This window comes from Tasmannia lanceolata, unplaced genomic scaffold (assembly GCF_043159265.1).
Source record: "Tasmannia lanceolata isolate RefF3 unplaced genomic scaffold, GAP_Taslan_0.1 ptg000006l, whole genome shotgun sequence".
Taxonomy (NCBI): Eukaryota; Viridiplantae; Streptophyta; class Magnoliopsida; order Canellales; family Winteraceae; genus Tasmannia; species Tasmannia lanceolata.
Genome location: NW_027518683.1, coordinates 11000249 through 11016639, shown reverse-complemented (window position 1 = coordinate 11016639; position 16391 = coordinate 11000249). Strand labels below are relative to the sequence as shown.

At 39.5% G+C, this 16391-nt stretch overlaps 1 protein-coding gene across 1 annotated transcript in view; it reads left to right on the top strand.

The window, feature by feature from the left end:
* Nucleotides 1-1349: 1349 nt before the first annotated feature.
* LOC143879662 (ADP-ribosylation factor 1) overlaps nucleotides 1350-16391 on the top strand; it is a 30812-nt gene continuing 15770 nt past the window's right edge. The window contains exons 1-5 of the mRNA XM_077382157.1: nucleotides 1350-1744; nucleotides 1839-1877; nucleotides 1987-2049; nucleotides 11440-11458; nucleotides 14687-14798. Of these exons, the coding sequence (XP_077238272.1) occupies nucleotides 1642-1744; nucleotides 1839-1877; nucleotides 1987-2049; nucleotides 11440-11458; nucleotides 14687-14798 (336 nt within the window). The 5' untranslated portion in view covers nucleotides 1350-1641. The remainder of the gene's footprint in view (nucleotides 1745-1838; nucleotides 1878-1986; nucleotides 2050-11439; nucleotides 11459-14686; nucleotides 14799-16391) is intronic.

Here is a 16391-nt window from a genome sequence, read left to right as displayed (position 1 = left end):
AACCAAGTGAGGAGTGTTGGGAGACTTCAATCGGCATGTGTATTATGTGCAGCGTTTGCCCAATATTTGGGCGGAGTTGGGAGATTTTTCCTTGCCAACTGAGGAGTGTTGGGAGACTTCAATGTCATACGTATCATGTTCATCATTGATTTTTACGTTTCACCTCCTCTTTGCAAGGGCACTCCTTTAGTCTAGCCTTCCTTTATATTTATAGACCTGGGATGAACAATTGGAGGGCAACACTCTTAACTTAGAATTGGTCCCAAATACGGATTTTTATGCTTAAATTAAAATTATTAGCATTGATAAAAAAAAAACCCTAGAAATGAAAAATTAGGGCAACGTTGGAAAATTAGTAGGTGTCCACGCAAGCCATGTACTAAAATATCAGATGTATAGCTAATTTGAAGGACAAAATGGTTATTTAATCGCGATCATGGGTTGATTAAGAGTGAGGATTGCATGTGAGCCATGTACTAAAATATTTATGAGCAATTTTTTATGGGCAAAAGTATCCTTATTTTTAAGTAAGAAATACACCCCTTCTTTATTATACATGACTACGAAGATAGTATTGGGTTCAACCTCTAGTAAGAGTAAAGACTATGTTCTTCAACCCTCGACGATCAATCCGAGCTTACCAACGGAAGAAACAAAAAAAAAAAAAACTGGGCAGAGAGTGGAAAGTAATATTTTGGTCTGCAAGGGGCATTGGAGTATGATGTGAGATCAAGACCATTGACTTCATAGAACAATACGAGGGGTCCCGGAGGGAACCAATATGGCTTCCCGAAGTAGGGATGCAACCTGAGGAACCCATTTATCCAACGCAAACCCGACCCGACCTGATATCCAACCCGACGAGGTTCAACCCGACCCGACTTGAGGAACCCATTTTCCCAACCCGAACCCGACTTACTAGCCCAACCCAAGTTTTTAAGCTTAGAAAATTAAAAAATTATAAAAAATATCGGGTTTCACTCGGGTTGGGTTGCCAAACCCTCAATCCGAACCCGACCCAGGTTGGAAAAAGTCAACCCGAACCCGACCCGAGTTGCAGCCCTATCCCGAACACACACACTACGCATAGACAGGTCTACAAAGATAAACAGTTTAACTTTTCTTTGGGGAGCCCTAAACGAGGGTTTATCAAGGCATGTTGGATCAATGGCCAAGATCATCCGATCATGGTGTTCTTAACAGCATTTGGGCGGACCTAGTGGTTGCTAATCGGATCTACGGATCCAAAGTGACTTCCATTTTAGCCTTTTCTAAGTTCCTAACAAATTCACGACTTACATGAGTCTTGTATCGGGGTTAATTTAGTCATTTTGTCTCCGTGGGTCAGACAGCACAGCAGATGCTCGGAACGTCAGTTTTCCAAACCGGTGATATCTCTCGCTTCCAATTCAAGCCACCCTCCCTTCTCTTCTCCAATTTATTGTTTTTCCTATTTAGCCCACCTCAAGAACAGCAAGGCAGCAAGCTAACCCTATTCTTTTTTAATATCTTCAGATCTCTCTACCTTTTCTTCCTCGCCTTGTTCTCATTTACAGGGATTCGTTCCTTCGGATTTCTGAATTCATTCGAAGAAGGAATATCAACCGTCGGATCTTCCACCATTGCTTTTGCACTGGAGCAATGGGTATCCTCTTCACCCGACTGTTTTCATCGCTATTCGGGAATAGAGAAGCGCGAATCCTTGTTCTCGGTCTCGATAATGCTGGGAAGACGACAATTCTCTGTATCCTTTTTCCCCCATTCTCTTTTCTTCACTGTAATTGTTTTCTAGGGTTTTCAATTTGGGATTTGTTGGTTTTTAATTTCATCTCCTTCAGATCGGCTTCAGATGGGAGAAGTAGTTTCCACAATTCCTAGTGCGTATTTTAGCTTTTTCTTGATTTTGAGTTTTTGATCTTATTAGGTTTATCATTTGTCCAATTCTTTCTAGTGATTTGATAATTCTTTTTTTTTTTATGATTGTAGCAATTGGGTTTAATGTGGAAACCGTGCAGTATAACAATATCAAATTTCAAGTCTGGGATCTGGGTACGTTGATCTGTGCCTTTATATATATATATATATTTTTATCATGATCTCTTTCTCTTGCTATTTTATTATTCTTCACATTTCTGCCTATACTAGCACACACTGTTGAAATTTTAGCAAACTTAGATAAGAATTCATTGACAGTAGTGTAATTATGTACAAAATAGAGAAAACACCACCAAACTGACCATTATAACAGATGTATCAGTAGTGGTTATTTGCTTTTCATTCTTTATTATATTAAACTTTAATGTCTTTAGATTCTAGAGGGATTGGAAGTTGTGACAGTTGTGGCTTATACATAGTAAGAGTAATCATTGCTTTATTCTTTCTTGATTGCATTACCATTGAGACAGATCACGAGATTAGATTTGTCTTTACGGGAATTCAAAATTCAAGTGCTACTGAACAAATGGTCTCCAAGTTGTAAATGGACAAAGTATCTGACAGATTCCTTGCCAACCCCCTCCAATTCAAATGCGGTTATCTAAAAAATGCTGAGATATGACACTGGTGTGGTGTATGGATTTCACGAAGTTTCCCAGCAGAACTTCCTCTCCCTCTGGAGAGTTGATGGACCTTTTGCCTGATGAACTTCATAGTGTTTTTGTTAGCAGATGTATCTCTGCAGCCTAATTTTGAGGGGTTGTTGTTTTCATATTACCAGTAAAAAGAACAGAAATTAATTTGAAGAACAATTTATGCGCCATTTTCTATGTCGAAAGCAAATTTTCAGCAAATCAAACCCAAAGAAACTGTACAGATTGGTTTGTAAAGGTCAAACTTGATCAAATTTCAAGCGGACATTTTCTCCCGAGTCCCGATTGTATCCACATTGGAAACTTATGTATCGAAGGTTGGATCTATCAAGCTGGTTCTACTGCAACCCTATCTACTCTAAGCTCTGACCAGAAGAAACATGCCCCTTCCCAACATTTTAGCTAACCTGTGCATTATGCAGCGTGTACATGGAATTAAGCCATGCATCCTAAAGTATCCAAAAGTATAGAAACAAGAAGTAAAAACAGAGCTAAAATCCCATTATGAACACACCACATAATTTCATTTGCATGACATTTTTGGTTGTTGAAAGATTGTGAAACTACTGCACAAACCCCATTGGATCAGAACTTCAAAGCTGCTAGTCAAAGCGAAATGTTTTTTGGTCCCCTTATGATACCATTGCCTTTTCTGAAACGTATGATGGTAATGATCATATGATCTTTAATCAGTCCACACAAGTAGGCAATGCTAATTACAATTGGTATTTACTAGTTTGTCTTCTCAAACATGTTATAATGATATCATAGCCTAAAATATGTGGCTGTAGTTTGATGGAAGAACTAAAACTTCCTAAGCTAGACAAAGCTTGAAGTCCAACCAAAATGTTAATTAAATGTTCCACACCAAGTTTTAAATTTACAATTTAATGAATTTCAAATTTTCACCATATGAACAATATGAATCCTGTCAAGTGAACATACTATGAGTTAATTCATGTAGTGGTTGCCATTTGGAATTTAAATAATCTGTACACTTTTTTTTTGAAAATTGACATATTTTCATTGATACTATAATAATTACGTTGGGGACCAGGAGTCCCACCTGGCATTACATAGTATCAAAAAATCCTGTCCCACCTGGCATTAGCTAGGTCTCTGTGTATTTTCTTTATCTTTTATTTGTTATTTTTAGAAGCTATTAGTGGGATGAGTGTTAGTAAGGGGCCCACATTGTCAACTACTTGTTTTAAGTGATTGGAATGGCCTCATTAGCTAGGTTGCTGTTTATTTGTTATTTTTAGAAGTTAATGCACACCCAGTTGTTCATCCGCCTCGTTCAACCCTACACAGATGGACAAATTGTTGAACTTAGGTTTGTAATCTTGCACGCTCTTCTACCTTTAATTTCATAGTCATTCGGTCTGAATGCTACTCTGCCAGCAGAAAATGTTTTGCATAATTTCTGCTTCATATGCTCCAATGTGTAGATCTTCAGCTTCCCTTGTCTAGATCGTTGCCTTTTCCACTATTGGAGAGTGATCCCTTTCAACTCCATCTTCACGAAAAACACTTTCCTCTCTTTCGCCATCAACTTCCATTCAAAATGATTCTCCAAGCTCACTTCCCAATAAAGAAACTCCTCTGTGCATAGCCTTTCATTAAAATTAGGTACTTTGATTCGCACTCTACCCGAATTTAATTCCAATGCCCTAGCCAACCTTTCTTCAAGGCCCTCACATTCGTGTAGTGCACGGTACCTGGACTCATGAAAAGGGTTTTCATCTTGTCGCTACTTTCTTCCCTGATGCTCCCTTTCAGATGATCAACGAGTTCTTTTTCACTGCGGTTGCCTTCTAGTTCCTCCATTTGGGATTTTGCTCTCTCTCTCTCTCTATATCTATATATATATATATATATATATATATATATATATATATATATATATATATATATATATATATATATATATAGAGAGAGAGAGAGAGAGAGAGAGAGAGAGAGAGAGAGAGAGAGAGAGAGAGAGAGAGAGAGAACGGTTCCTACACATATGTGTAGAGAGTTCTCTACACACTAGCTTAAAATACAGTGGGGGCCCACATTGTTTGGGTGATCCAAGCCATCCATTTTAAAGGCCCTCACATAGATAGGGTGTCTACAAAAAATCAGATCCATAGGATCATCCCAACCCTACGATTTGTGAAGGTAAAATGGATGTCTTTAAACCTTCACAAATTAGTCCATTTGTTGCCTCCACAGTTCGAATGGTTAGGATGATCCTATGGATCTGATTTTTTGTGGACACCCTATCTATGTGAGGGCCTTAAAAATGAATGGTTTGGATCACCCAAATAATGTGGCCCCCACTGTATTTTAAGCTAGTGTGTAGATAACTTATCTACAAATATGTGTAGGAACCGTTTTCTCATATATATATATATATATATATATATATATATATATATATATATATGTGAGAAGAGTTTCTACACACTAGTGTAGATAAGTTACCTACACACTTACTTAAAATACAGTGGGGTCCAGATTGTTTGGGTGATCCAAACCATTCATTTGATGGGCCCTCACATAGATAGGGACATAGATAGGGTGTGCCCAAAAAATCAGCTCCATAGGATCATTCTAACCATTTGAACAGTGGAGGCAAAAAATGGACAAATTTGTGAAGGTCTATACACATCCATTTTACCTCCACAAATCGTAGGGTTGGGATGATCCTATGGAGCTGATTTTTTGGTCACACCCTATCTATGTGAGGGCCAATCAAATGAATGGTTTGGATCACCCAAACGATGTGGCCCCCACTGTATTTTAAGCTAGTGTGTAGGTATCTTATCTACACTAGTGTGTAGAAACTCTTCTCTCTCTCTCTCTCTCTCTGTATATATATACACGCTGCAAGCTTTGCAAATCACGTGTCAAACACTCTGCCATTCTCTTCAATTCTAACATTTCCTCTTGTTGCATTAGTTTACACGGGCACCACGACCTCTACCATGTGGATCCATGGATTCAACTTGGCTCTGATACCAATTTGAAACAACGCAAGGACAAGTACAGATCTGGACAAATCTGATGTGCAAGGAGAAATAGTCGGAATATGAGAGAAAATTGAGTAGAAATGAAGGGGAAACACCAAGATGGTGCTGATGTTTGTACAGGTTCTTGGGGTGAGAAACTTCCTTAAAAAAATCCAATAATGTAAAAAAAAAGACTTTACACAATAAACCTCCCTTACATTCTCAAGCAACCGTGTAGACACCCCATTTTGACCGTGCCATGCACCTCCATGTTTTATGCATAACTTTTTCAAATCAGTGCGTTAGGACCCCAAATTGCACCTTAGGCTAGCTTAGGGTCCCACTAAGGTCCCTGTGAAATTTCGTCAAGATCTGAGCTAATTCGCCTAGTGAGCAAGCCTCGATAGTGTCGCGGTGCAAATTCAGATAGGGGGTTAACTCATCCAAGAGGGAGTGCCCTGTAAGTGAATTAAAGAAGAGATGATACATTAGAGAAGGTTGTCCAAGGAATAAATGGGGTCAAATATATCATTTCTCTCAGGGGTCTGTTCTACCCAGGCACCCCCCTCTGAGATTAAAAGAATAGTCAAATACACTAGAGTGGGTTGTCCATTAGGAAAGAGGGGAGAGGCGAATTTACCATTTTCCCTTCTTCTTTAAAACCCATCGAGTTAGGGTTTTGGAGAAAAAGGGGGAGCCCCATCTGCAGCCGCAAGTGAGAAGGAGAGGGAGGTGGAGAAGGAGCTCGCCCCATCATCATCTTCCCCAACCGTCCGGCCATCCTTGCGGGAATCGGGCCAAACCCATTCTCTCCGGCCCCACGCCATCTTCTCCGGTCCTCCGACCACCAACACCACCACCATCACCTCCATTTTTCTTTTCTTCTGCAAAATCCAAAACCTTTAAACCCATCCTCTCCGGTGGGTTCCTCACCGGAATCCGGCCGTACCTTCTCCAACCGCCACCTTCTGCTTCTTCACAGCCACCACCTCCAATCGGAGATCCCAACCACCACCACCCTTCACAAACCCATCTACCTCCTCTCTTCAAATCCGACAATTTTTCCTCCATCCACCTCCTCCGACCGCCATTAACCCCATCTCCACCTCCACCAAAACCCCCTATTTACAGCCCCTACCCCATCTTCTTCAAAACCCATTTTCTCCGGTAAGCCTCCATAGATTCTGGCAAGACCTTGCTAGCCTCCGACCCACCACCACCATTATCATCTTCTATTTTCACTCCCCACCACCTCTTCCTTAAAAACCCATCTTCTTTCCCTTCCCACCATCAACCGATCCATCCAACACCGTGGCAGCCACCACCCCACAATCAAACCCACTTCATTTCCTTCCCAAAATCCGACCCTACCCTACCTCTATTCAACCGGCCAGTTATCAACCCTCCTCGAACCCCTTCTTTAAAACCCAATAGCCATAAAGCCCTAACCTCTTTGCCCTGCAAATCAGACCCCAAGACCTCCTTCTACCACCAACAAAACCCACTTAATTTCCCCCATCGAAAACCTCCAATACCGCCACCATTTCCCTCCACCACCACCACCAATCAAAGCCACCATCATCTTCCATCTTCTTTTACCCCAATCCGAACCCTATATTTACCCAGCAATTAAAACCCTCATCTCCATCTCCCTCTGCAATCTCCCACCTCCACTCCTCAAAACCCACAATCCGACCACCAACCGCCACCATCCTCATCCTCTGTAACCCACAGCCGAATCCCATCGCCACCTCCAGCCACCACTCCATCCCATTTCTCTGACCATTAAAACCACCTCAAACCCATCTCTGTTACCCAGCAAACCCTCCATCAACATCTTCTACATTTGTTTACGCCATTAAATCCGGTCATCCTCACCGATTCCGGCCGGAATCCGGCAAAGCCACACCACCTTCACACCTACACCGACCATAACCTTCATCTCCGGCAACCCCATCGGAGCTCCAACCAAATCTGCGCCACCATCTTCTTCGTCATTTTTCTCTTCTTCTCTAAAACCCACCTCAAACCCATTTTTCTTAACCCCAACCCAACCGAGCTCCGCCATCCATCTCCTATCCCCAGTTCAAAACCATTCCACCAAACCCATGCCATTTTCCCCCAAACTCACTCCTCAAACCTTAAGATCTGAGAATCATCCTTCTTTGTTCGAAAATTAGGTTTCTAGATCAGAGTATATTCCATTTCATTTAGAAAAAAAAAAAAAGCGCAAGGGAGATTTCAAAGCTATGTGTTCATGGATCCTTGAGGAAAGGAGAAGCTAATTCTGTCATCATATTCCTCTCGCTATGGATTTGTCATCGCTGCAATCACACTCGGCATTGTTTCATATTTCTGGTTTATCATTTGCTGTCATTTAGGGGTCCAGGTAATTTACTTACCTTCTTTTAGTCCGCATGCATATATAAAAGGTCAATTTCATATTCAAGCTCATAGTAAATTTCTTAATTGCCTCGGATTTAGAATTTCTTTCTATGTTTCCTCTATTAAATTCTTGAGGGCGGCTTTAAACTTAATGCTTGCCTGATAGAAGAGATAGCCTTGTGCTGTTCTTGGAGCATTATATTGCAGCATTTGTGTGGGCATCATGTTAGATTGGATGTATGAATGACATTATGGGCTTTGTATTCATGTCCTGTACATGTACAGAGAGCATAGTTCATGTCTAAATTGTGGCCATGCTAGAAGGGATTGCTGAATTGCAAATGATTTGTGAGGATCATTTATATGGTTGCAAGCTCAGGTTGGTAAATGATTAGGTTAGGACAAGAGCTTGGTGTTTTATAGGCAGCTTAACTCATTTTGACTTTTTAACCTGACCGTACTGTATTTTGGCAAATTTCAATGGTTGTGTTCGGTGGTGAATTAGGTTCCTTGTAATATTGGAAGTAAGGTCGTAGGGATATCGTATGTACAGCGAGCTGCTAGGAATTCGCATATGCATTAGTGACCAATTCATGGAAGCCATTGGTCCCAACAAACAGTTTTGTTGTTGCTATTGATAATTGCTGAAATCCTTGATTCTAACTCTCATTTCCTTCAAGGTGCATTCTCCATTTGTTTCCAAGCAAAATTTGATTAGCATGTTGGAGTAGTCACTCTCGAGTCTCTTATGTTCTAATTTTACTTCCATATATCTCTACGTGGTGAATGGGCATCTTATTCTTATCCTAGGATCATATTCCTTTTCATTTCCTTTTTAGGACCTCCTTCGATTTTGGGATTTACCTTGCTTTTTCGAAACTTTCATCGGTTCTCGGAGTTTCATTGATTTTTGGAAATATCTCTTGGGTTTTGGCGATGATGGAACGTTTCTTGAGCCAATCTATTCCCTTCCTTCCTTAGAGTTCTCGCAGGTTAAGGGATTTCCTTCTCTCAGAGCGTTTAACTAGTTAGGACCTTTCCTTAGTGGCTGATTGTTCCGTAGTTCTTCCTATAGGGTTCTTGTTTGTCCCTTTTGTTTAGAAGTCTGCCCTTAGGGTTAGAAGATTTTTCATCTCTCGTTTATTTAGGGTTTTCCCTCGCAGGTTAGAGCTCCTCTCTTTTGGATTCTGGCTAAGCCTCGTCAGCTTTTGGTCATCTCTTTGAGATCTTTTGTCTCGTATCGGAATTTTAGTTCCCTCGCTTGTTTTCTTTTCCCCCAGGCTTTAGGGATCCCGTTTCCCTCTAAATTACTCTACCGCGATATGGTGGGTAATGAGGCTCTTCTATCGGATCCCCTTTAGCTAAAAGGGTGTTAACACTTCTTTTAAATCGTCAAAAATATAAAAGCATTTCAAAAACATTTGAAAACCAGAAAAATCCAAAATCATCTAGGGAGTTCGATTTTCGAACTACGTTGGCTTGATCCTCTTCCACGAGGTACGTAGTGCAGCTTGGGATCTTTATCCCAAGTCCAGCCAAACTTTGTAAATAAATGTTTTAACCCTTTTTCTTCAAAGCCTTGTTTTCAACAAGATCTTCCTCTAGAGTTAGGAGTTTGTCCTAGATAGAGAGTTTTAGAGTTAGGGAGTTTGTCTTTGATTTGTTGTGGTTATTGTGTGCTTGTTTTAGAGTTAGGGGTTTGTCCTAGAGTTATAGGAGCGCCTCCGTCCGGTCAGTTGGCGATTCACATCGCCGACTGATGACTAGGTCTAGAATGCGCTAGTGATCCCATTGTTTTCCTTAGGAAATACAGCCTAGTTACACATAGGTTGTAGGAACCACCTGCATTAGCTTAGGGCTAACCTGCATTTAGTTAGGGCATATAGGGTGTCCTAAAATCTACAATTCACTGGAATTTAAATAATCGTTCAAGAAGCTTTAATAATTAGTCCGGTCTTTTAGATCGAGTCTAAGATAGAGGTCTAGGTGTCTTAGGCATCCTAGTTTAGAATAGGTGCGAAGAACTACGTTGCCTTGATTCTCGTGGAGGCGGGGATACGTAGGCTTCTTTGGATGAACATCAGACCATCCGAGGACTCGGGCTAATCATTTAGAGTCTTAGGATTTGTTGTGTTATTATTGTATGATTTGATGTGTTTTCTTACTTTCTTGTGCAGACCTTATACCTGTAGCCGTAGCATGCATGTGTTTGTCCACCAGAACTTAGACACCAGTTAGGCATGTCACTCATAACCTAGTTATCTTTAGGTGGCACATCTTTTATTTTATTTTGTGTATTCTTATTATTTGTATTCTCAGGAAATGCATACTTAGGTAGACGACTCCTGAGGATTGTTCCCATTTCACATGATTTTCGCCTAAAAACTCTTCAAGGTTAATAATAAATGGCATAAGAGACCAAGTGTTCGCACTCGGGCGAATTTGGGGCGCTCTTCGGACCTTCTCCATTCGTCATCAGGCACGGACCTTTTGTATCTCTGGTTATCCATTGCAAACAGAGCATTTGTTTTTGGTTCCATGGCGTGTCCATGGATGGCGACTCTGAGTTATTTTCAGATATATCTTGGTTTCGAGCCTTGGCTCCGGATCAGGATATATCTCTTTCTTTTTATATCGCCACTCATGCTATGCTGTGAGGGTGGCAACAGTTTCGAGAGTTCCTTGGCAGAGCTCTCCTTCACGTTGTGGAGATCTTAGAGGATTGCAGGGAGGGATCTCGCGTACCTCGGCACCGTCCTCGGATCGGGGTCCACAAACCGTAGCAATATTCTCAGCCCTCTAAACTACTCTAATCTTAGCCCTAAAACCTCCTCTTAAGTGACTAACATAAGAAACCAGCTTGGATGATAGACCCCACCACTAACTTATTAACGCTAACTTAAGATACTAAGTCATGACTTAAGTGGATGGTCCCCACCATTGTAAGTCATTAAATCCTATTTACAAAAGAAAAACTCATCCCATGAAAGAAACCCAAAAAACCAAAGAATATAAAAAGGCTTCCCAAATCCCATGAAATTAAATAAAAACACCCCTTCCTCAATGAATGGAAAATGGAGAAAATGGCTATTGATTTTTGTGGGTGAGAGAACTGCTCCTTCATCACTTTCGTTTTGCATTTTAGGTAATTCTTTCACATGAGCAGATGTAAATATGAATGCATCCCTTGTTTAATTTAGTTATCATTAATTGATTATCTTCCGTCAGAAAAAAAGAAATATTCCTTCATCACTTTCGTTTTGCATTTTAGGTAATTCTTTCACATGAGCAGATGTAAATATGAATGCATCCCTTGTTTAATATAGTTATCATTAATTGATTAACTTCCGTCAGAAATAAAGAAATATTCTCTTTTTTGAATGGTAGAAATATTCTTTTGTTTTTCCATTTCATTTGTATGTGTGCCAAAGTCTAGTTCTGACAGTCAATTTCGTTGGATGGAACAGGTGGGCAGACAAGCATCAGGTAATATTACTTTCTTTACCTATATTTTGTATGTTATCATTGCTAAGCCTTATTGTAACCTGCATAATCTATTTCATTCCGATAGCCCGGGTTTTGGACCAAACCTCTTGATGGAAAATTGTTTGCGTGGGCTCATGTATAAATCAGCTCATGTGGTCTTTCTCATACTTAATTTGCTAATGGCTCGTCCGTACTTTTGCTATTTGCTCTTCCGTTCTTGAACTATGCATGTGACTCATAATGAGTATGCATACAAAATTTTATTGGGGTTTTTGCAAAAGAAGTCTTCTACTTTGTTTTATTTGCAAAAAGAGTCTTCTTGTTCGACAATTTGCAAATAGAGTCGTAACGTTTGAATGAATTTTGCAAATTAGGTCATGTCATTTGTTTGTGACCAAAATGCCCATGGTAGATTTCTTTACTCATAAAAGACCAAAATGTCCTTGTATTTAAAAAGACAAACTACCTTATAAAAAGACCAAAATTCCTTCTATATATACTAGCATTCTTATACATGAAAAGACAAAAATTACCGGCCCTACTCTATACATGGGCTCGGGTGGAGATCGTGGGACCTACCCAATCATATCATTCTTGGCCTATGCATAAAAAATGAGCCCAACCTATCACAACATATGCTGTAAAATTATGAACCCTACCCTATACATGGGCTCCACCCCATAAAAACATAAGGCAAATTGGTGGGCCCGACCAGATGCATGGGTTTGAGTTGACTTGGTGTGACCTGCCTATACATGGGCTCCACCCCATAAAAACATAAGGCAAATTGGTGGGCCCGACCAGATGCATGGGTTTGAGTTGACTCGGTGTGACCTGCCTTATCAAAGCATATCTGTGAGCATCATGGGTATTTTGGTCTTTTTAAAAGATAAATTTCATCTTTTCAGATGCAACGACATTTTGGGCTTCTTAAGGGTAAAAAAAATCTACAATTGGGTATTTTGGTCATAAATTGATGGTATGACCTGATTTGCAAAATCAACCCAAAAGTGATGACTCTATTTGCAAATTGTGGAACTAAAAGACTCTCTTTGCAAATGAAGTCAAAGCAAAGTAGAAGACTTCATTTGCAAAAGCCCCAATTTTATTTGATAGATTTGAAACCCAGAATTCTTACATGGAAATTTTGTTTTGGAGTCTGTTTGGGGGATAAATTATCGTGGATAAGAAATAGTCCAAGATGCAATTTATCCATTGCTTGCCACCCAACTATCCAGGATAAGACCTATCTCAGAAATACACTTTATCTTTTGAAGAGGAAGATAGTGCAATTTCAGCCAAAGGTTGGACCTCCACTTAACCTCTCTTTTTAAATATATGTTCTTCCTATAGTAATCATATGAGCTGGAACCTCTCTTAGAAAAAACCTATTTTGGAATACAAGGCAGCCAGGCCAAAGTAAAATCTAATTCTTGAAAACCTGTCCTGTAGTCAAACAACCCCTTTACAACTCCTGCCTGTTAGAGTGCTGGATAAATTGTTCCGGATAGGATCTAGTCCAGTATAGGAGTTATCCATTGTTTGTTGCACAACTATCCATGAAAGATCTATTCCCCACAAAGCACTTTATATTGAGGATAATTGTATGTCTTCTTTCAACTGCTGGGTTTGCAGGCTGTACACTCATTCAATAAAAGACTTTAAAACCAGTCCATTTGATTCCAGAACTTCTGGAAAAATCAAATCAATTGTGGCATAGAAAAACGAAAAGGTTTTGGAAGCTTTGTATTGTTTTGACCATATGGCCCCCCACCTGCAGACATCACCAGTATGTTTGCTTTTAGGACCTATTTTTTCTTCTTCCCTTTTCTTACTCTTACAATATGTCTTACTACTGCAATATTTCTTTGGTTTTATACTATCCACATAATATTATAGTGTGTTCATAGTTCCACAAATAAGAAAGTTGTATGCTAACATTTGAAGTGTGCACCCCGTTTGGTAGCAAAAATATGATTTGCTTAGGGAAAATTTTAAGGCAAATATTGCTTAGCAAGCTTCTGTTGTAGCTTGCCATGCATTCTGAGTCCCTACACCACCAACTTCTTAAATTATGGCTCCAGTAACTTGTTACCATTTTCAGAAAAGTCCAGTAACTTGTTACCATTTTCAGAAAAGTCTCACCTTTTGAAACGGTGTACTCAACAACTAATTTGGGCACTAGTACATAATTCTTGTCACAAGTCTATATAGTTTTTTCATGGTTTTTTCCTTTTATGGAGTTAGGTATGGAACTTCTTGTGATCACATAAACAATATAATAAAGATTACTTGCTAATCAAAATTTTTTCCTATGCTCGTAATCTTGGTTATGTTGAAGAAATGTCTGTCATTATCCCTTTTTGGTTTTTGCCTTTACGTTGTGCCTCTCAACATTTTAATATCTATTATCCTTTGCACTTTGTGTTGTTATTCTAAGTCATTCCTTATACTGACTTTTTTCTCGTCGCTTCTAGACTTTTTATTTACTTCGGGTTTGATTGCTTGCAAAATGGGGATCTGCTAGCATCCATCGCAAAGGCATTTCGCAGATGATCTGTTGAATGTCAGACCAGCCACAGAGTCTCACTTTTCAGCAGATTTTGTCATCATTCACAATGTGGCTGGTCTGACATGCGACAGACCCTAAGAAGCACGAAGCGGGTGCGGGGGCGAGGGCGGAGGTGGGAGCGGGGGCGAGGAAGCGTGAGGGTCTAGAAGAGTCTAAGTTTGGGAGCACCGTGGGAGCGTGTATGAAGTATTTTCGTTATATATCTTTCAAAATTCAAGTATATCAAAAGATAATAGTTTCTAACCATTTTCATATGTATCTTTCAAACTTTAAGTACATTTAAAAGCAGTAATTTCTAACCATCTTCATTTTCGTTCGCTCGTTCCTCGTGCCTTTTGAAGATCCACAAGCCTAGTTGAAGGAATTTGATGCAAGAAAGTTGATGATGGTAGGGCTTATGGAGTAATAGAGGCAGGCTGGGAGCGAAAGCAGGCTTGGAGCGTCATGAGAGAGGTTCCCATCTCTTTGGGGTCGCGCTCCCTGGAAGCTCCTTCCTAAGGAGCGCCGAATCGAGGTTCTGAGGTGGGAGCGGCACCCTGAGGGAAGATTCCTGCTTCTAAGGACATACCATCTGTGAAATGCCTTTTGCGATGGTCATTAGAAAATCCCTTGCATGAATTTGTGTTCTCATCACCTATTTTATTTTGTGTCTGCAGGCCATACTGGAGATGTTATTTCCCAAACACTCAAGCTATCATATATGTTGTTGATTCAAGTGACACTGATAGACTAGTAATAGCCAAAGATGAATTTCATGCTATCCTGGAGGTATACATTGTTGATTTCTATCTATGAAGGATTTTCATGTACAACTTTTTAAATATTATTGGCATGTATAAGAATTATTTTGTTTCTCAATGGCATGTTACATATTATGATGACTTAATATGCACCAGTTAGGAAGGTTATTCTTATTACACTATTTCCAATTATGGATTTTAGGTTTTAGTTTAATTGCGGAACATGAGTCATGAAATGGTATTAGTTTTACATTTATGCTCAATATTTTTATCCTTATTCCTGCAAGCAAATTATTAATTACATTTCCAAAAGAGCGAAATTATGGAACATGAGTCATGAAATGCATTTAATTTGTTTGGTCATTTTTCAAGTAGAATGGCTTTCTATTTCCATTTGATAAAAATTACGGTATAAGCCAACCCACTTATTGGAATCTAATAGACTATGAGGTAATATGTACTTTCTTATCATTTTAATTCTTTATAGACCGCTATTCTATATTGCTCTTTTTCTGTATCCAAGGATATAAGGTTTACAAGGGTTATTAGTGTCTGTCCCATGTGAAGTAAATCAGCCCCTCTGCAGTCATAGGTATACAAGAGGTGGCTGTCCCGAGTAAAAAAGGGGTGGATATATCACTTCCCTATTGGAAATCAGAACTTATTGTCCGTGCTTTATCATGAATTCATGATAGCCCTAAATGACAAATACTTGTATTAGGAGAAGATTAGTGCTTTATCATGAATTCATGATAGCCCTAAATGACAAATACTTGTATTAGGAGAAGATTAGCGAGGTTGATGGTCGGGGTTTTTTTGCTGAGTCAAAATGTTGTGGTGGAGAAGAGGGATTGGGGATGGGGGATGGGAAATGGGCACCTTTGAGTTGCAATTGTAGGATATCATGTGTAGGTCTGAATAAGTGTATATTCACCACTGTTTAAAAACTCTCCAAGTCAATTGTCGACTTTCCCAAGTTGACTCCCTTTTACCTTGTCTGAGTCTGATTTTTCCCCTACCAGGTCAATCAAAACTCCTTTAACTTGCCTGATTTAATTAAAAATTAACTGCCCCGATCATTGACTATCCCCAAATCCCTTTTACCTTGACCGAGGTCTCATCCCATTCGAGTTTTGAAAAATTGATATACACAACAAACTAACATAATAGGGCAGAAGACTGGCTTGGCATGTGAGTGCCAATTGTAGGGTATCTTATTTAGAAAGGTGCAGTAAGTATATGTGCAAAACAAAGTAACAAACAAGTTACTGCAACTAAAATAAAAACACAGGAATTTTTTTTTTTGATGGGTAAAAAACACAGGAAATTGGTACTTCTTTTCCTTTCTTTTATATGGTTTGATTCGAGATTATCATGATGGCTTAAAATGCCAAACAGTTGTAGTAGGACAGGATAAGTGGCTTTGATGGCTGATAAATATGTATTTCCCTTCTATTTTTTTTGGTAAAGAATTCCTGCTTACATGTCCTGAACAATTGCCAATTGTAGGGTATCTTATTTAGAAGGGTGCAGTAAGTATATCTGCAAAACAAAGTAACAAACAAGTTACTGCAACTAAAATAAAAACACAGGAAATTGGTACTTCTTTTCCTTTCTTTTA